This window comes from Syngnathoides biaculeatus, chromosome 8 (assembly GCF_019802595.1).
Source record: "Syngnathoides biaculeatus isolate LvHL_M chromosome 8, ASM1980259v1, whole genome shotgun sequence".
Taxonomy (NCBI): Eukaryota; Metazoa; Chordata; class Actinopteri; order Syngnathiformes; family Syngnathidae; genus Syngnathoides; species Syngnathoides biaculeatus.
The window spans coordinates 10,059,889-10,081,364 of NC_084647.1; the positions used below are offsets into that span (position 1 = coordinate 10,059,889).

The window sequence follows — 21,476 nt, forward strand, 5'->3', positions numbered from 1 at the left end:
CATGACACACAGCGCAAAAGAACTTCCAAGTTGCTGCGATTCCAAAGCAAATTTTTCTCCCATGGAAACCATGAAAAGGAAAACAGCGTTCCGCACATTTTGCCGCACACTTTTGAGCTCTGGGCTTCAAATCTCAGCTGCGTGCGGGTTACAAGTTTTTTTTTCTCCATGTATCCATCCATCCATTTTCTTTGCCGCTTATCCTCACGAGGCTCGCGGAGAGTGCTGGAGGCTATCCCAGCTGTCAATGGGCAGGAGGCGGGGTACACCCTGAACTGGTTGGCACCTAGTCGCAGGGCACATCGAGACAAACAGCCATTCGCACTCACAATAACACCTAGGGGCAATTTAAAGTCTCGAATGAATGTTGCATGTTTTTGGGATGTGGGAGGAAACCGAAGTACCCGGAGGAAACCCACGCAGGCACGGGGAGAACATGCAAACTCCACACAGGTGGGTCCAGGATTGAACCCGGGACCGCAGAACCGTGAGGCCAACGCTTTACCGCCCTTCTCCATGTATTTCCTCCTAAATTGAACATAAAAATGGACATTTCTCTAGAAACTTCCTCGAAATTGCCCTTAGGTATAAACATGAGCGGGGATCGCGACCACCCAAACTCAGCCAGGATAGGCCCCAGCTGACTTCTTGTTCAATTCCGGACATTTCGTGCAGTTTTTTTTCATGGCAGACCACCCAATTTTGCAATGACGACGCGGCTAACGTTTTTGCAATATTTCAGGGTGCGAAACAGAATGAGTTTTGGAGGTGGTGTGAAAGATTGTGATGGCATGCCACGCCCACAGCAGACGACGTGGGCCCAAAGATTGGCGATCAGGGTCACCAATCTCTTTTGGATACCGCCTTCCAATTTGGGCAAATTTCCAAACAAATTTGTCATAGTACGTGGCCTGGAGGTGTGCAAATAAAGGTTAACATCGCCTGATGTTCAAAAACTGTGAACAATCGTCAACTAAAATGCATGTGGACGTCTCTACTTTTGGACATGGGAATTAGAGAAAGGCTGAGATAATCCTGTACACAGTCAGGTAACTTTATTGCAGTATTGTAGTAGCCCACACGATGCCAGAGGGTGGCGCTGTCCACAGTAGTAGTAGTAGTAGTAGTAGTAGTAGTAGTAATAATAATAATAGCAGTAGTAGTTCTCTGGCTCTGTGGACATTTTTATTACAATTGTGTAAACAGAAGCAGGGATGAGACCCACCTGAAAAAATACACAAAGAAAAAGTGCGGACAAAGCTGCAAATGCATTCGTGGTAAAAATAAATGCTAATGATGCTACGTACACAATAGGTGAGCTCACGAAGCGGCGTGTAGGGCAATAGGCGAAAATACATCATGCGTAGGGGTTATGATAGATATACTTTTATTCACCAGGAAACCACTTCATTCGGTACTTTTGCACCATCTAATTGGATCCAATGCAAGAGTGGAAATGGACTGCAGTACTAACTAACTAAGAAATGCTGTTTCATGACAATCGGACAGACTTTTCTGACCTCGGGCAAGGAGAAAGTCTTAAGAGTTTTGCTCAGTCACGAGGCCAGAAAGGGTTGGATTCGAACAAATACAAATACTCCATTGAACAAACCTCGGGGAGTCGGAAATGTCCAAAATGGTGGACCGTCGCTTGAATGTAAACAAACAACCGCTGCCCACATATGATGTAAAAGGCAATAAAAGTACTGTTCACTGCAATTATGGCTTATATTAGACATTGACATCAAACACACTTGTTTTTTGTATCTAATTGTATCTGTCTCTGCATTATTTCTGGGAGGTAAAACAAACACAAAAAAGTGCGACCACTCAAGTCTTTCTGATTTTCTAGCAGCCTTGAATGTAGCACAGTAAATAAAACTGTTTGCTTTGATTGTTTATTCAAATACAAAAGAAATAACGTATCGCGATTCTCAGCCACGATTTTAGTTCACGCTTCACTGGACTGTTCCAAGGTCGCACCCCGGAAGGTTATTTCTGATTTCCCGGTGGTCTTGAATGCAGCAAAACAGCTAGAAAACAAACATTACATGCACTGTTGTGGTGTAATTGAGTTTGAAATATTTGTGATTTCCCATCAACATTTAATGCACCAAAAACACACGATAGGACATTTGTCTGATTTTTGTGTCCTTATATGCTTTAACTTAGGCAAGTGATCCGTTTCTTAATTCCCGACAGTTTTGAATGCAGCAACTTTTCAACAAAACTGTCAGTTTTTGGAAAGATTTTTATCCTTGGTGGAGATCTGTGCTCTTACTTAGATCTTTAAAACTTTTTACAATGGATACAAGTGGATATACTCGATATATTCTAAGCCGTACGGAAGATGAATGAATAAATGCATGAATGAATGGTGTATCTAATGTTGCGACCAGTAAGTTTGTTTATTATTCCAAAGCAGGGCCGTTATCTTGTTTCAGGTGCTAAATTCAAATTAATCTGTTGTATTTATTGAAGGGAACAGAAACAGGAGCACTAATCCCCCACATTAGACAACAGATGTGAAGAGTTTGTCTATCCATCCATCACTGGTCGATCTGTACATCTAAGTCAATTTCTTTTTCTCCCCCCGTTAGAGCACTGTTGTAGAATGAGTTTGAAATTATATTCCCATGTTTTAGGGTGATAATTTGGTGTATACTTACTATTGTAACTAACAATATAGGAAATAGACTAATCCCTACTAACTCGTCCCAATTTCATTTCCTAATTATGTTCTTTTTGAAACCTTCTCTATTTATTCACTGAAATACCTTGTTATTCAGGGTTCCCAGCGCATTTCTTGTGTGCTCTTGCCACAACGCCGTAAGGTGCCACAAGGTGGCACCAACCTCTAAGCTAAAAGGAAAGTAGTAATTGGTGTCAAGAAAGTTTTTTCAACTGTCCGTATCACCCCTGAATAGTCGGGAATTACTGCATCCATCCAGCCACTGATTGGTTCAGGCATCAGAACCTTTCTGCCTGCGCTTGGAGGGCGGCACCAGGCGGATGGGCAACTCCGGGGGCAGACCGTGGCCCTCCAGCTTGACTTCGATCAGGTGGCTGGCCAGGGCAAACTCCTCTTCATCCAGCATGCCATCCCGGTCCACGTCGGACAGCTTCCAGATGCGACCCAGCACAGAGTTGGGTAAGCGGGAGCTGACCATCCAGTTCTTGGCCTTGGTGCCACTCAGCTTGCCCTCGTTGGGCGCTAGGTTGTAGAAGATCTCGTCGTACTTGGGCTTGTCCTTGGTCACCACCCACTTGTCGGGCTCATCCTCGTCGCCGTCGCCCGCCTCCTCCTCCTCGTCCCCGAAGGGGTCGCCTTCGCCGAAGGGTCCGGCGCGGGTGCCCAGGAAGGCGCCGCCCTGCACGCCGGGCTGCTCGCCAGCCTCCAGCTCCTCCTGCCGCAGAAGCGGCATCAGCTTGGCGATGTCCACCGACAGTAGCTCGTCCAGGGCCGCCATCAGGTTGGGCTTCAGGGTTTTGAACTTGCTGAAGTCATGAACCATCAGTTGTTCCTGACAACCGCAATTAGAAGAAAATCTTTCAGTCCAAAAACTGACCCAAATGAGAAGAGTACTTAGAAGTTGCAGTGGTTTGAATCGTCCTTCGTCCTTTTCAATATTCCCTTTGTCTATCCTTGTATACGCATCCATCTTCCATCCATTCATCCGTCCTTACACCCTTTCATCAATCTTTCATTTGCCTTAACTTAATCAATCCATCATCTGTTCATCCATGTATTCGTTCATCCAGTCATCCATCCAGGCATGCACATACGTATCCACCCACCACTCATGCACCTCTCTCATCCGTTGGTCTCTTTCCATCCATCCATCCATCCATCCATCCATCCATCCATCTGACCTGCATCTTGGCACAATCAGGGAAGTCTCCGGCGGAGATGTTGTGCTGCAGTTGTATCTTGGAGAAGATGACGGGCAGCTGGTAGATGAGGTTCTTTTTCTTGTTGTCCTTCCTGAACACCGACGGCATCTCCTGCTTCAGGTAGCTGATGATGTGAGCATGCACCTGAAGACGAAACACACAACGTTATTTTCTCCCCGCGTAATGTGAAATTCCTTCATGAGGTGGTCTTGAAACTCTTGAACAAAGAGGTTCTAAAACTTTTGGAGAAAAGCTCTCTCGGGGGACCTTCTTATAATCCTCACATTGATTCAACAAAATTACCATGAGTACCCCTGAATGCCAGAAAAATGTTGTTCACAAGAAGAAAAATGTATTTTTTCAGGATGAAAGCATATATATATATATATATATATATATATATATATATATATAAAATATTTTTTTTTCACTTCATCTTGCATCCTCAAATTGTCCTCAATTGGTCTTTCACAGTGAAGCTTAAAAAAAAAAAAAAAACCCACCCGGACCAATCGTGCCCGCTTCACCAGGTCGTTGAGCTTGCGCAGAGCTGCGTTGCGAGGAAGGTTTTGGATGTCAGCGAACAGGTCCTCCTCCTCGAGCTCGAACAGCTTGCGGTTGTCAGACACCATGAGCGGCTCAGACCAGAAGGAGCCGATGTAAACCCTCAGAACCTCAGGGGTGCCGAACACCTTGCCCAGGGACCACATGAGTGCGCCGTAGACCCTCATGAGCTGCTGGGTGCCCACCATGTCGGCCTTGTTGAGGACCACCCGCAGCTTGTCCTCGTTGCCCTTCAGCGCGCCGATGGCCTCCGAGAACTCGTCCGAGATCTCCAGCTTGTGGGCGTCGAACAACAGGATGATGCGGTCCACTCGCTCAGCGAACCAGCGCAGCACAGCGGGAAAGTCATAGCCTGTGGGCGGGGAGGGGTTCAAAGGTCAGCGATTGAACAGCCTGAGTCACTTGGCAAATTGTTGCTGCCAAGACGGCGGCGTCATACGATACAAGTTCAACTTGTTTTGTGACCAGGCTCGTAACTAGAAACACTCATATCTCAAATCCTCTTTTTCCATCCATCCATCCATCAATTTTCTCGCTTACCCTCACGAGGGTCGCGGGAGTGCTGGATCCTATCCCAGCTGTCAACGGGCAGGAGGCAGGGGACACCCTGTACTGGTTGCCAGCCAATCGCAGGGCACATAGAGACAGATAATCGCACTCACAATCGCACCTAGAGGCAATTTAGAATGTCCAATCAATGTTTCATGTTTTTGGGATGTGGGAGGAAACCGGAGTGCCTGGAGAAAACCCACGCAGGCACGGGAGAACATGCAAACTCCACAAAGGGAGGGCCAAGATAACCGGGTCCTCAGAACTGTGAGGCCAACGCTTTCCAGCTGCGACAACTGTGCTGCCTCCTCTTTTTCCATTAAAATAAAAGGAAATTGAGTTCATTTTACTCAGGTCTTCTAAAAAAAAAAAAAAATGGTTTTAATGAGAAAACTACCAGTATATAATATTCAACTTTATAAATCACACTTATAGAATCAAACACCTTTTGCCGCATTTTTTTTGCCTGTCTACATGTGTTGTGCGTCTGTTACTGTTCAACTATCTGTTGCTTAAATGATTACAATGCCTAATTGATGCTATTCATTAGCCCATTTATGGCGTCTTGCATTGCTCGTACAGCTTGTTAGCAATGACCTGAGTGGACTGCTGTAAGTTTGTTGGTTGTTTTAAATACAAAACATGTATTTGTGTTTGTTTTGTTTATTTTAGCAGCGCACTTAAACTGTTACTTGTTGTGCAGGGAATTGAGTTGAACTCTGTGTCACTATATCTCTTGTATAGTCAAGTATTCTTCTTCTTTTCCTTTCGGCTTGTCCCGTTAGGGGTCGCCACAGCGTGTCATCTTTTGCCATCTTAGCCTATCTCCTGCATCTTCCTCTCTAACCCCAACTGCCCTCATGTCTTCCCTCACCACATCCATAAACCTTCTCTTTGGTCTTCCTCTCGCTCTTTTGCCTGGGAGCTCCATCCTCAGCATCCTTCTACCAATATACTCTCTCGCCTCTGAACATGTCCAAACCATCGAAGTCTGCTCTCTCGAATCTTGTCTCCAAAACATCCAGCTTTGGCTGTCCCTCGAATGAGCTCATTTCTAATCCTATCCAACCTGGTCACTCCGAGCGAGAACCTCAACATCTTCATTTCTGCCACCTCCAGTTCAGCTTCCTGTTGTTTCTTCAGTGCCACCGTCTCTAATCCGTACATCATGGCCGGCCTCACCACTGTTTTGTAAACTTTGCCCTTCATCCTAGCAGACACTCTTCTGTCACATAACACACCAGACACCTTTCGCCAGCTGTTCCAACCTGCTTGGACCCGTTTCTTCACTTCCTTACCACACTCACCATTGCTCTGGATTGTTAACCCTAAATATTTGAAGTCATCCACTGTCACTATCTCTTCTCCCTGTAGCCTCACTCTTCCCCCTCCACTTTTCTCATTCACGCGCAAATATTCTGTTTTACTTCGGCTAATCTTCATTCCTCTCCTTTCCAGTGCATGTCTCCATCTTTCCAATTGTTCCTCTGCGTGCTCCCTGCTTTCACTGCATATCACAATATCATCTGCGAACATCATGGTCCAAGGGGATTCCAGTCTAACCTCATCTGTCAGCCTATCCATTACCACTGCAAACAGGAAGGGGCTCAGAGCTGATCCCTGATGCAGTCCCACCTCCACCTTAAATTCCTCTGTCACACCTAAGGCACACCTCACCATTGTTCTGCTGCCATCATACATGTCCTGTACTATTTTAACATACTTCTCTGCCACACCAGACTTACGCATGCAGTACCACAGTTCCTCTCTTGGTACTCTGTCATAGGCTTTCTCTAGATCCACAAAGACACAATGTAGCTCCTTCTGACCTTCTCTGTACTTTTCCACGAGCATCCTCAAGGCAAATAATGCATCTGTGGTACTCTTTCTAGGCATGAAACCATACTGTTGCTCGCAGATACTTACTTCTGTCCTGAGTCTAGCCTCCACTACTCTTTCCCATAACTTCATTGTGTGGCTCATCAACTTTATTCCTCTATAGTTCCCACAGCTCTGAACATCCCCTTTGTTCTTAAAAATGGGAACTAGAACACTTTTCCTCCATTCTTCAGGCATCTTTTCGCCCGCTAGTATTCTGTTGAATAAGTTGGTCAAAAACTCCACAGCCATCTCTCCAAATTGCTTCCATACCTCTACCGGTATGTCATCAGGACCAACTGCCTTTCCATTTTTCATCCTTTGTAGTGCCTTTCTGACTTCCCCCTTAGTAATCATTTCCACTTCCTGGTCCTTCACTCTTGCCTCTTCAACTCTTCCTTCTCTCTCATTTTCTTCATTCATCAACTTCTCAAAGTATTCTTTCCATCTATTTAGCACACTACCGGCACCAGTCAACACATTTCCATCTCTATCCTTAATCACCCTAACCTTCTGCACATCCTTCCCATCTCTATCCCTCTGTCTGGCCAACCTGTAGAGATCCTTTTCTCCTTCTTTCGTGTCCATCCTGGTGTACATGTCTTCATATGCCTCTTGTTTAGCCTTTGCCACCTCTACCTTTGCCCTACGTCGCATCTCGATGTACTCCTTTCGCCTCTCCTCCGTCCTCTCAGTATCCCACTTCTTCTTCGCTAATCTCTTTCCTTGTATGACTCCCTGTATTTTGGGGTTCCACCACCAAGTCTCCTTCTCCCCTTTCCTACCAGATGACACACCAAGTACTCTCCTGCCTGTCTCTCTGATCACCTTGGCTGTCGTCGTCCAGTCTTCCGGGAGCTTCGGTTGTCCATCGAGAGCCTGTCTCACCTCTTTCCGGAAGGCCGCACAACATTCTTCCTTTCTCAGCTTCCACCACATGGTTCTCTGCTCTACCTTTGTCTTCTTAATCTTCCTACCCACCACCAGAATCATCCTAGATACTACCATCCTATGCTGTCGAGGTATACTCTCCCTACCACTACTTTACAGTCAGTAACCTCCTTCAGATTACATCGTCTGCACAAAAATATAATCCACCTGCGTGCTTCTACCTCCGCTCTTGTAGGTCACTATATGTTCCTCCCTCTTCTGGAAATAAGTGTTCACTACAGCCATCTCCATCCTTTTTGCAAAGTCCACCACCATCTGTCCCTCAAAGTTCCTTTCCTGGATGCCGTACTTACCCATCACTTCTTCATAGCCCCTGTTTACTTTACCAATATGTCCATTACAATCTGCACCAATCACAACTCTCGCACTGTCTGGGATGCTCAGAAATACCTCATCTAGTTCCATCTAGAATTTCTCTTTCAACTCTAGGTCACATCCTACCTGTGGTGCATAGCCGCTAACCACATTATACATAACACCCTCAATTTCAAATTTTAGTCTCATCACTCGATCTGATACTCTTTTCACCTCCAAGACATTCTTAGCCAGCTCTTCCTTTAAAATAACCCCTACTCCATTTCTCTTCCCATCTACTCCGTAGTAGAATAATTTAAACCCTGCTCCCAAACTTCTAGCCTTACTACCTTTCCACCTGCTCTCTTGGATGCACAGAATATCAACCTTTCTCCTAATCATCATGTCAACCAACTCCTGTGCTTTTCCTGTCATAGTCCCAACATTCAAAGTCCCTACACCCAGTTGTAGGCTCTGTGCATTCCTCTTTTTCTTCTGACGCTGGATCCGGTTTCCTCCTCTTCTTTGTCTTCGACCCACAGTAGCTGAATTTCCACCGACGCCCTGCAGGTTAGCAGTGCCGGGGGCGGGCGTTGTTAACCCGGGCCACGACCGATCCGGTATGGGATTCTTTAGATGAACGCTCATATTTGTTTGGCACAGTTTTTACGCCGGATGCCCTTCCTGACGCAACCCTCTGCATTTATCCGGGCTTGGGACCGGCCTACAGATTGCACTGGTTTGTGCCCCCATAGGGCTGCATTGTATAGTCAAGTATGCCAAAATGCATAATCCTTTTCATTATAGGAAAATGAATAACAATAATAAGGCTTACATTTTGTTTTACAAAGACCTTAAGGCATTATGGAACGCTGCTGATGAAAAACATTGTTTTAAATGCCACCATATGGATGGAACATTCCTCTCAGTTGTGAAGCGGAGGCATACTGTCACTGATGTGGACCGTACCACCTTCATGGTACGTCGAAACAACAACATGATGTCATCTTTTTGGATGAATGTCGCATGCGTTGTGTGGAGCAATAAAGTGAGCGTGGCTTGTTCGACGTGCGACTTTTCACACGCATTTCCCAACAGATTTTATGTGCCTTGTTTCCCCCCTTCCCTTTAATTAGTGTGTTACAAGTCATGACTTTGCAGCCATTTTGGCTTCTCAATCATTTTGGCTTTGGAGACATCTTTGAGGGGAGAAATTTTTCCAAGGGCCCTCGTCATCATCCAAAAATATCCCAAAAATAATGACCACATTAATGTGCTTAAAAACATGAACAAATTTCATTGGATTCAATTCGCTATTCATCCATTGCCTTTAGTTTATGTGCCCCCCACAGTCCTCATTCAAAGTAATGAAAATGCAACTAATCCATTCCAGTGCCACAGGTTATTAAAAAAAATAATAAATGGAAGCATCTTGTTGTATAAAAATCAGAAAATCGAGTAAGAGAATTTATAAAGCGTATTTAAAGCACATATTCTAGTATTTGTGTTTTGCACGCATGCTTCAAGGAGTGTGGCAGACGTCACGCATGCAGGGATGTCAGATTTATTTGATGATACTTCACAATAATAATGAAGCTTTTAATTAGCCCACAGCAAAAGTAGGGAGGAATAATTGATGTTTGTTTTACGGGTGTGCAAGCCCCCATAAACAGGTGTGCAGTTAAAAATAAACATGATTAATTGCAAATGATTTTGCAGACCACCAAACTACAGTTCGTTTGCATCCCATCCCTCCTTTCCTTTCTTTCCCTTTTCTGACTTCCTGACCTCGGCTCACTCTCTGCTTGGCCCCTGACAGGATTCCAGGTGTGTCGATGATGCTGATGCTCTCCAGAACCTGATTGGACATCTGGGCACACTGGAACCTGCAACACAAGACGGAACAAACTTGATGTACAAGAAAATTGAGTTACAACTGGACAAATGAAACTCAAGGTAATATTACATTTGTTGCATTCATTTTTTTTCCCTCCATAAATTGGTTACCTGAATATATTTACTCCTTTATGTTTATTTTAGGCATTTATCTCAAATAATTGGTTGATTGGGCGAGTGTTTGTAAAATTAAAAAATACACAATTTTAAGTTTTAGCTCTTCAAAGAAATATTACTTACAAATTATGTAATGAAAAATGAAAATATTTTATCCGTAAATTGAAATATATGCTAAGTACGTAAAATTATTTTTCATTTGTTTTTGTTTATTTTATTATTTCATACCAAAAAGAAAGGGAAACCTGTTTAACTAAAGAATAAATAAAAAAAAAAATCAGAATGAATGTTTTTATTTATAAAATAATGAATTTCAATCACATTGTATCATTGCATCTTTGTTTCATTTCTTTTCATTTTATTCATTTGGTTCATTTCATCATTGGTTGATTCACTCATCATAATACAATAACAACGAGAGTTATGATTTAAGTAAATTTTCACGAGTTATATGCAATTTGTCTTTAATCAATAAATCATCATAAGCATTTTGTTACTCATTCATATGTAGATTTTTCAATAAAAATTTGAATGCTTACTGAAATAATTGTAATTAGTATTTAATTTCCATTGCATATTTAATATTTCAGAAACTCTTTTACTGCAAAATGGTTATTAATAAAGACAATTAATTATTAATACAAGTTGAACATAAATCATTGTTTTATTTTTGGAATAAACATGTGATTTTGAATGTACACCTTTTAACTTGAAGTCAATTTCTTTGCCTCATCCACGAATGGTGCCGATGTAAAAACTGAAATGTGGCCCAACCCTGAACAAAAACCTCAGCGGGCTTTGGTGCGGAATGGAAAACGTCTGCTCCATTGTGTCGTGGAGTGCTCATGGTTTCGGACTTCCTGAATGGAAAAACGGCGTCCCCGGTGCCAGAATCAAACAATAAGGCTCGCGAATAACGTTGCGCCTCTGGAACAACAACAACGCCACTTCCTGTGCCTCGTGAGCTTAACGAGCGCCGCACTTCCCGACCCCTCACCCGGATGGGAAGACAAACAATTGCAAACTCCAGTGCGGGAGTCCCGAGATTTCAGTGACAGAGAACCTTCACAGATTTTTTTAGGTCTTCATTTTAACATTGCTTTTCTTATTTTTATACTTCTGCGACAGTTAAGAACATATAAAAATAATATTTTGTGTGCTTGCTTTTGAGCAGCGGTCTCAAACTCAATTTTCCCTGGGGTCACTGGACGCCCCGCCTGTGTGGAGTTTGCATGTTCTCCCTGTGCCTGTGTGAGTTTTCTCCGGGTACTCCGGTTGCCTCCCACATCCCAAAAACATGCAACATTGATTGGACACTCTACATTGCTCCTAGGTATGATTGTGAGTGCGATTGTTTGTCTCGATGTGCCCTGCGATTGACTGGCAACCAGTTCAAAGTGTACCCTGGCTCCTGCCCATTGACAGCTGGGACCCTTGTGAGGATAAGCGGCCAAGAAAATGGGTGGATGGATGAAGGTAGGGACCGCAAAGTATCATTCCGTGAGTCTCAAATGGCCATGGGCAACCAGTTTGAGACGTCTGCTTTTGATTCAATGTGTTCATGAGTTTACATTTTAACATTAACAGTGCTTTTCTACACTTGTAAGAATGTATGTTAAAAATCGATCAATTTTTAATTGTATTTGACTAGATTGCTTGATTGTTTTTTTTCATCTTATTATTAACATTACTAATCTTCTTTTTATGAATAAAAAACAATGAAACCTGTGAGCGTCATCTCCAGAACAAATGTTCTTTGTTTAGATTTGACTGTGTGTGATTGTTTTTGTCTCAATATTAAACATCCATAGTCAACTTCTTTTTACACTTTTAAGAATGAAAAAAATTAAACGAGTGGCGGTCATCTGCAAGGCGAATCTGTTTGAATTTGACCTGGGTCCCTGAATGTTTTTGAGATAATACTTTTTTTTTTTTTTTTTTTTACAATTATGAGAAAACAGTTAATGTTTACAAATTAAATGTGAGACTCACCAATGAGGCAAATGCTATTGATTGATTGTTTATACATCTTAATATTAGCACTGCTGAACATCCTTACACCCTGAACTGGTCACCAGCCAATTGCATTGTTTTTATGTCTCAGTACTGATTTTTTGGGGGTTCTGTTTTTTCTTTTGCATTTATTGGTAAACATGGTAGTTTTGTTCAATTAGGGGTAGCATTGTGAAGGGATTGTTGAAAAAACATTTCCTGTTGACCTCAAAAGTTTCAGAACCGCTTTTTGAAATTGTGCATTACTATGAACGTGAATGCACTGCAAATGTTTGGCGACCAGTCCAGTGTGAACCTCATATCTTGCCCCAAAAGGTCAGCCGGGATAAGGTCCATCTACCCCAACCATAAAGAGGACAAGCATAATGGAAAATAAATAGGGCCAATTAAGAAAAGTGTGCCTTGAAAAATTACTTGTACATTTTAATGAGTTAAATGTAAACTTTTATGATGCAAAGAGTTTGAGATTAACAAGTGTTTCGCTTTGCCTCCAAAGGGAGGAAGTCAAAGACAAACATGAAAGCGGGGGTCACGGGATTTCTATGACAGAGCCATTTTGACGCTGGCCTGTGATGTCAACGGTGGAAAATTAAACCAGAAGGTATTCCCTTTTGGGTTCTTCCAGCTGAACAAGTCCACCACGGGGTTTATTTGTTTTGACACCTGGTCTCACTCCTTGCTGATCTCTATTTTTAATCTTCTGACCAAACAAGATAGACATCCAAGAAGTTTTTGTTCTTAGAGAAGACTCACCTCACAAGGGAAGGTTCTAGACCCAGCAAAAGGTTTTAGTGCTGAGACAAAGTTCTCATTTGAAAAGAAGGTTCTAGTCTAGAGAAAATGTACTAGTCCCAAGAGAAGGTTCTCGCCCCCAGAGAAGGTCATCATCTAGAGAGAGAAAGTTCTTGTCTTGGGAAAGGTACAAACCACAAGTGAATGGTCTTGTCCCAAGTGGATGGTCTTGTCCCAAGTGAAGGTTCAAGTTCAAAGCTAAGGTTCTCTTTCAAAGATCAGTCTCTAGTTCTGAGAGGGATACTCATTCTAAGAGGTTTTAGCTTTGAGGGAAAACTTTCTTCCAGAGATAATGTTATTGTCCACACAGAAGGCTCTGGTCATGAGAGAAGACTCTCATGAAGGAAGAAGGTACTAGTCTTCCATCCAAAGAGAAGGCTGAACTGTTGAGGGAAAGTTTTATTTCAGAGAGAAAGTTACTGTCTGAAGACAACGTTATAGGAGTATAACTACAATAGTCTTACCTAGAGAGAAATTTCAAGTCTTGAAGGAAGGTCTTAATCTCATGACAAGATTTGTGTCGTAAGAGAAGGTTCTAGCCCTGACAAAAGATTTTTGTCTCGAGCAAAGGTTCTTGTCTTGACGGAAGGTGTTGGTCCCAAGAGGAGGTTCTTGTCCCAAGAGATTTTTGTAGTTCTGAGACAAGGTTCTAAAACCAAAGGATTTTCTTGTCCCAAGAGAACGTTTTACTCCCGCTACTCTCATCCCAAGACGAAGTTTTCATTATGAGGAAAGGATTTAGTCCTAAGGGAAGTTTGTTGTTGCAAGAGAAGGCTCTATTCCTAAGAGAAGATTCTTGTCTCAAGAGAAAGTTACACTCTCAAGGTAGGGTTTTAGTCCCGAGAAAATGATTTGCATCCCAGGAACAGTTTCTGGGTCGAAGGTAGCATTTCAATCCTAAAACAAGGTTCTCTTTCCAAAGGGAACTTATAGTCCTGAGGGAAGATTCTCATCCCAAAAGATGGTTCTAGGCCAGAGAGAAGATTCTCATCCAGACAGAAAGTTAAACTCTCGAGGGAAGGTTTTAGTCCCGACAGAAAAGTTTTCTTGTTCTAAAAGAAGGTCCAACCAAAACCTGAGAGATTCTCCTTTCGAGTGTAGTATTGCTACCAAGAATCAAGACCACATGACAGCGCTCCAAAAACTTAAAACAGGCATCCTCTCTTATCGTTCATCAACAAAACCATTCAAGCCATTTATCCTGTTATCACTCACTCTGCCTTGCTCAAATGACATGGAAGGGTTTGTTTACTTGGATAATGTTTGAGCTTTTGCCACCTGGAAGTACGTCTGAGGTCACAGTGAAAAGGTCTATACAAATAAACTTGCCTTGTCTCTGCCTATTACACTTCCTCTCTGAGCTTTCATCACACTCTCTCCCTCCCTCCCTCTTGACAATGTTCCCTTTTCTGCTCTTTTCCTCAAATATGGCAAGGGACAGAATTTTGGCAAGCACGCTTGAAAAATTCCAAAGGACTGAGAACATCCCTGCTCCCTCCTTTCCCTCTTAACCTCACCTGTTGAGGAAGGTGTTCCCAAAGGGGTTGAGCTTCCGGAACGGTTTGTTCGGGTCCACGATGAGTGCATTCCCGGGAATGACGCTCTCCACCTCACCGTGCATGATGGCCGTGAAGCAGTCAGTGGTGGGCTCGGGTCCCACCCGGCTGCCGGGAATTTCCTGCTCCAGCAGATACCTGTCAATCACACCCAGGTTATTTAACCCACCACTGTCGTTGTGATTTACTTTAGTGGTTGCGCATACTTTATCGTCCCAAGGCAGATATTTTACATTAAACATATCAACCAAAATGTTACAGGGCGCATAGAAACAAACAACCATTCACACTCGCATTCACACCTACGGGCAATATAGTCCTCAGTTAACCTAGCACACTTGTTTTGGGGATGCGGGAGGAAACCGGAGTGCCCGGAGAAAACCCATTCATTGCTGGCAGAGATTGTTGACTCAACATGCATTATCTGTTGCAAATAATACCAGTGAAGTGATTGGGAACGATCAATTGACTTACTTGATGAAGGTGGTCTTCCCGGTGGAGTACTGGCCCACCACCAGCACCATGGGCTTGTTGTCAAAGTCAGCGTCCTCCATGCTGAGCGAGTGGAAGTCATGGAAGCCATAGTACTGCTCCAGGGGCAGCAGCTTCTTGCGGTACAGAGACTTGAGTCCCTCTGTCACCGTGCGGATCACCTCTGGAGCCTTCTTTACGTTCTTACGCCCCCAGCGTGACATCTCCACGAAATCTTGACCTGGAAGACGAAGTTGAACATTTTGGGTCGAGGGAGTAACTCTCCACACAATGTCACTATTAAGAGTTTTAAAATCTCATCTAAAATATTCTCTGTAATATCTGTACATATAATTATGGTTTTTGGTGGGTGGCTTCGATTCCGAAACTTTGTGGTCATGCATTTACATTTTATTGTTAAGCAGAGATTCACTTATTTTTATACTTGCAAGGCATGGACGCACTCACAGAATAACACAGGGAGATTCTTGGATCCAGAAGGGCTATAATGCATTTCCTACTGAGGAATAAACATAAAAAAAAAAAAATTAAAAAAAAAGCTTCAGATGTTTCCTGTATTTTTGTGCGAAAGTCACTTCATCGTCCTTGAGGCCTCACGCCAAAAAGATCATGTGAAGTGTGGAATAATCTCCAGTGCGAACATTAGGAGGAGGGAGATAGATGATGTTCCAAATATGTCAGAGGTGTCCAAAGTCAGGCATGGGGGAAATTACCTGCCTGCATTCGAATAATAACATTCAATGCGACTTACAGTGAAGAAAATAAGTATTTGAACACCCTGCTATATTGCAAGTTCTCCCACTTAGAAATCATGGGTCTGAAATTTTCATCGTAGGTGCATGTTTATTGTGAGAGAGATAATATAAAAGAAAAATCCAGAAATCACAGTGTTTTTTTTTAACAATTTATTTGTGTTATACAGCTGCAAATAAGTACTTGAACACCAGTGTATCAGCTAGAATGATGACCCTCAAAGACCCGTTAGTGCGCCTTTAAAAGGTCCACCTCCACTCCATGTATTATCCTGAATCAGATGCACCTGTGTGAGATCTTTTGCTGCAGAAAGACACCTGTCCACCCTATACAATCAGTAAGACTCAAACTTGAAACATGGCTAAGACAAAAGAGCTGTCCAAAGACATCGGAGACAAAATTCTACAATTCTGGCTGGAAAGGGCTACGGAAAATTGCCAAGCAGCTCGGTGAAAAAAGGTCCAATGTTGGAGCAATCATTAGAAAATGGAAGAAGCTAAACGTGATGGTCAATCTCAATCAGACTGAAGACCCATGCAAGATATCACCTGGTGGCATCTCAATGATCCTTAGAAAGGTGAGGAATCAGCCCAGGGCTACACAGCGGGACTTGGTCAATGACCAGAAATGAGCTGGGACCACCGTTTCCAAGGTGACTGTTGGTAATGCACTAAGACGTCATGGTTTGAAATCATGCATGGCACGGAAGGTTCCCCTGCTTAAACCAGCACATGTCAAGGCCCGTCTTAAGTTTGCCAATGACCATTTGGATGATACAGAGGAGTCATGGGAGAATGTTTTGTCGTCTGATGAAACCAAAAGGGAACTTTTTGGTCATAATTCCACTAACTGTGTTCGGAGGAAGACGAATGAGTTCTATCCCAAGAACACCATCACTACTGTGAAGCATGGGGTTGGTAGCGTCATACTTTGGGGGTGTTTTTCTGCACATGGGACAGGACGACTGCACTGTATTAAGGAGGAGGAAGACCGCGGCCATGTATTGTGAGATTTTGGGGAACAACCTTTTTCCCTCTGTGAGAGCATTGAAGATAGATTGTGGCTGGGTCTTTCAACATGACAATGACCCGAAGCACACAGCCAGGAAAACCGAGGAGTGACTCCGTAAGAAGCATATCAAGGTTCTTGCATGGCCTCGCCAGTCTCCAGACCTAAACCAAATAGAAAATCTTTGGAAACTCCGTGTTTCTCAGCGACAGCCCAGAAATCTGTCTGATCTAGAGAAGATCTGTGTGGAGGAGAGGGCCAAAATCCCTACTGCAGTGTGTGCCACCCTGGTGAACAACTACAGGAAACGTTTGACCTCTGTAATTGCAAACAAAGGCTACTGTAACAAATTTTAACATTGGTTTTCTCAGGTGTTCAAATACTTATTTGCAACTGTATGACACAAATAAATAATTAAAAATCATACATTGTGAATTCTGGATTTTTCTTCTTCGATTATCTCTCTCACAGTGGGCATGCACCTATGAGGAAAACGTCAGACCCCTCCATGATTTCTAAGTTGGAGAATTTTCACGATAGCTTGGTGTTCAAATACTTATTTTCTTCACTGTACATTGGTTGACATAAATCACATGGACATCGGGAACAGTGATGGGTGTGTTGCATACTACAGGGGGAATCACATTCCTTGGCTGCCTGGTAAGGTCAATTCAGGGTTGCTTGAAAGGAGGGTCCATCGAGAAGTTGAATCTCAGATTCAGGAGGAGCAGTATGGTTTTCGTGCTGGTCGTGGAACAGTGGACCAGACCTACACCCTCGACATGGGAGTTCGCCCAACCAGTCTGCATGTGTTTTGCTTAAGGGGAATGGGGTACTGAACTCCCCAAAATAAGGTGTTTGTTCCCTCCTTGACTGATGTCGGCGTTTGGCCCACATTGCTGGCAATAAGTCATTTCTGCTGAGAATTGGACTCCGCCAAGGCTGGGCTTTGTCAACAATTCTGTTCATAACTTTTATGGACATAATTTCTGGGTGCAGCCGAGGCGGTCCGGTTTGGTAGCCTCAGTACTGCATCTCTGCTTTTTGGAGATTATGGGGTTCTGTTTGCTTCATCAAACCGTGATCTCCAATTCTCACTGGAGCGGTTCGCAGTAGAGTCTGTAAGGGGCTAAGAATAGAGCCGCTGCTCCTCCGCATTGAGAGGAGTAGGATGAGATGACTCGGGTATCTGATTGGGATGCGTCCAAGACGCCTCCCTAGTGAGGTGTGCTGGGCACGTTCCACCGTGTGGAGACCCCAGAGACGACCCAGGCCGTCTCTCGACTTGCCTGGGAATGTTTTGGGATCCCCCCAGAAGAGGTGGAGGGACTGCCTGGAGAGAGGGAATTTTGGGGGTCCTTGCTAAAGAAAGCCATTGCCCCCGCGACCTGACCTGGGATATGTGGGAGAAAATGGATGGTGACTTGCATCAAAAGGGTATGAGATAAAGCTAAAATGTGAAAAGATAGCACACTATTTCTTTTTTTTTTTTTTTTTAAATCAAAATAAAACTGTAAAAAAAAAAAAAAAGACTGATACAAGATCAAAGTTTTGGGCGGAAATTACTTTGGGAAATATAAAAATGAATGAAAAATTGCCATATTTTTAAAATTTTGAATTGTCTACACATTTGGATATTACAAGATATAACTATTTTGAATATTTCTTAAAAAATGTTTACTGAAGTTTTTTTTTTCTTACAATTGTGAAAAAATTTAAAATGTGAAGATAAAAGTTACTGTTTAAATTAAAAACACTATTGAAAATGGATCATATTTTTAATATTATTATATATATTTTTAATATTATTATACTTTTAGCAACTTTAAAATAACTTTAAACCAAAGTTTAATGAACAAATGTCAATTTTTAGCTGTAGTGTAAATGTGAACATTTCATATCACATTTTTAAAGAGTTAAATGACTTCCATCCATTTATTTATTTTCTTAGCCGCTTATCCTAACAAGGGTCACAGCTGTCAACGGGCAGGAGGCGGGGTACAGACAACAGTCACACACACACCTAGGGCCAATTTAGAGTGTCCCATTAATGTTGCATGTTTTTGGGATGTGGGAGGAAACTGGAGTGCCCAGAGAACACGGGGAGAACATGCAAACTCCACATAGGCAGGGCCGGGATTTGAACCCTGGTCCTCAGAACTGTGAGGACACTGCTCTACAGCTGCTCCACCGTGGCAACCACTTAATTTTAAATGACTTAAAATAGTCAAATGAGTTAAAAAAACAAAAAACAACAAAAAAACAATGAATGTTACAAAAAAATAACACCAAATTGTTTCTGTTAAAAAAATAAATGAAAAATTGAGGGGTTTTTTTATATTTAAAATTGGAAATAAAGTTACATGTAATTTGTTTTTGTATTGCGACAGCTGAATCAAAAGTTAAAAAGTGAAAAGATAAGACTATCGGAAATTTTTAAAAATTCAAAATGGACTGTTCAGATCAGAGTTTTTGGGGCGGGGGGATTGCTTATGAATGTAAGAGAATGAAAAATTCATAGATTTTACAATTGTAAATAAATTTGAATGTTACAAGATATTCTATTAAAATATATTTAGAATGATCCTTAAAAATATTGTTTCCCCTTCAAATACTGTTGTGTTGTGTTTCATAACCCCTTTCCTCCTTCTTTACATTGCTACACTGTTTACCCCGACCTTCCCCCCACCTGGGGCGGGCAGGCAGCTGCTTATTAAGGAGTGCTACACCTCGGTTGCAGATGTGGAATTTTTTTTTTTTTTTTTTTTTTGGAGCCCTCCAGGAGGCTGCCTAAGCATTGTCAGTGCATGCCTGGAAAAAGCTGGTGCTCCATGCTGGAACACTTTCAAAGCCAGCCCTTGCTCGGGCCACAGTTCATGACTTCAGCGCAAAATGAGTAAGACATTCCTTTTCAGCCCCCCTGCTTTTTTTTTTTTTTTTTTTTTTATTGCTTCACAGTATCCACTGTGTATATGTAATGGGGGTAAAGTTCCATTCGGGAATCCTTATTTTGACTAAAAAGGCGCTGCTCATTAGTGAAGGCAAGGTCTCCATTTTTGGAATCATTAGTGGGCTGGAGAGAAAAAAACAGTGCAAGCCTGACATGTCACAAGATCCATGCGGGGGGAAGCGACCAAAATGGCGAAAGCAATAACAGGAGACTTGTGAGAACATTTTAAGACTCGGGAATACATTTGTGGGATTTAAGGAGGATCCGGAAGAACAAACAGCTTTTCCACAATCCATAAATGCAATGAAAGACTTTTGAAGTGCATTTTACACATTTGCATATGTCCTAAATACTCTACATGTATCTTTTTGCCATTGTTTAGGAGGAATGGTTCTCAAACTTTGCAAACCAATTATCACTTTAAAAAAAATGTTACCTAAATATTTGAGGGGAATAAAGACATCTTACAAATGTAATACATAAAGTATTGTACAGAAAAGTTAAATACAACCGAACTCTATTTAAATATACTGTAGTGGATTTTTTAAAGAGAGTAAAAGTAATATTATGACCAGTTTGAACATTACACTGTACTTAAAAGATCCCATTACAATATATTGCAAGTAAAAATTAGGAACTTGTCCTTTTAAAAAGGTTACTTAAAAGTTAAAGTGTCAATTGTAGCCACAACTACAATTATTGTATTCTGCACAGGATTAAGACAAAAATGAAGCCACTGTAACATGTTGTTTGAAAATGCACTCAAATACAGAAAATGAAAAAAAAAAAGTTGATATTGTAGGCAGCACAGTGGAGCATCTGGTGAAATCGTTGCCCTCAGAGTCCTGAGGACGGGGTTTCAAATCCCAGCCCCGCCTTTGTAGAGTTCGCATGTTCTCCCTGTGCCTGCGTGGGTTTCCTCCCACATCCCCAAAACAAACATTAATTGGACACTCTAAAATTGCCCGTAGGTGAAAATTGTTGTTTGTTTCTTTGTGCCCTGCATATGGCTGGCAACCAGTTCAGGGTGTACCCTGCCTACTGCCCGTTGACAGCTGGGATAGGGTCCAGGACTCCCACGACCTTCGTGAGGATAAGCGGCAAAGAAAATGGACGGATGGATGATATTGTACTTTGAAGCTGAATGCAACTGCACATCATTAAATATATTGAAAACACTAAAACATCATGCATAGTTTGAGCATCTTCTCAACACTTGGCTTGAATACAGCGGACTTCCACGTATAAGCAGTTCCATATTTGCAAATTTACCTATTTGAAGACTTAACTATCTCCCCTTTATTTGCAAAAAGCACCACATGTTTTTTCTCCCGCATGACAATTATAAGGGCTCTCAACAATTCACAGATTTTCATTATTTGCGCTCCCCTGTGACTACCGTGGGTCTCGCTGAATTAACATGTAATTGCAACAATTTTACATTGCAGTAAATTTTTAAAACTTTAAGTACATATTTACATAAAAAATAACATAAAGGAATACAAAACTGGTTAATTACCTTGACGCTCCTCTCCAGAAAGTACTTGACAAGGGTGTACCGCTGGTCGACTCAACAGGCTGGTTGCAGAGGTTTAAAAAAAAAAAAAAAGAAAAAAGAAAAAGGGCGTCCTTTTCGTTCTGTATTCTACAAGGTTTGATGTTGTACTCTGCTTTTTCCCCTCCTCTTCTTCCTTCTCCCCAGGCCTCTTCCTCACTCCTACTTGGATGCTCCTCCTCCTCCCGTTTTCTGCATGTAAGCAGGGATCCCT

At 42.4% G+C, this 21,476-nt stretch overlaps 1 protein-coding gene across 1 annotated transcript; it reads right to left on the minus strand.

Annotated features, from left to right (window-relative positions):
* Positions 1 to 1,040: 1,040 nt before the first annotated feature.
* ehd2b (EH-domain containing 2b) lies at positions 1,041 to 21,376 on the minus strand. The gene is made up of 7 exons (XM_061827391.1): positions 21,227 to 21,376; positions 14,979 to 15,216; positions 14,466 to 14,642; positions 9,919 to 10,016; positions 4,398 to 4,810; positions 3,874 to 4,038; positions 1,041 to 3,524 (listed from the first exon to the last, which is right to left on the minus strand). Exons 2-7 carry the CDS (start codon positions 15,197 to 15,199, stop codon positions 2,964 to 2,966), a joined length of 1,635 nt encoding a protein of 544 aa, XP_061683375.1. The 5' UTR covers positions 15,200 to 15,216; positions 21,227 to 21,376; the 3' UTR covers positions 1,041 to 2,963.
* Positions 21,377 to 21,476: the final 100 nt, after the last annotated feature.

Coding starts and splice junctions, on each gene's coding strand:
- ehd2b (XM_061827391.1), bottom strand. CDS start 15,199: ATGTCACGCTGGGGGCGTAAGAACGTAAAGAAGGCTCCAGAGGTGATC. Junction 14,643..14,978: donor GGGAAGACCACCTTCATCAA/GTAAGTCAATTG, acceptor TGTGATTGACAG/GTATCTGCTGGAGCAGGAAA. Junction 3,525..3,873: donor CTGATTGTGCCAAGATGCAG/GTCAGATGGATG, acceptor TGCGGTTGTCAG/GAACAACTGATGGTTCATGA.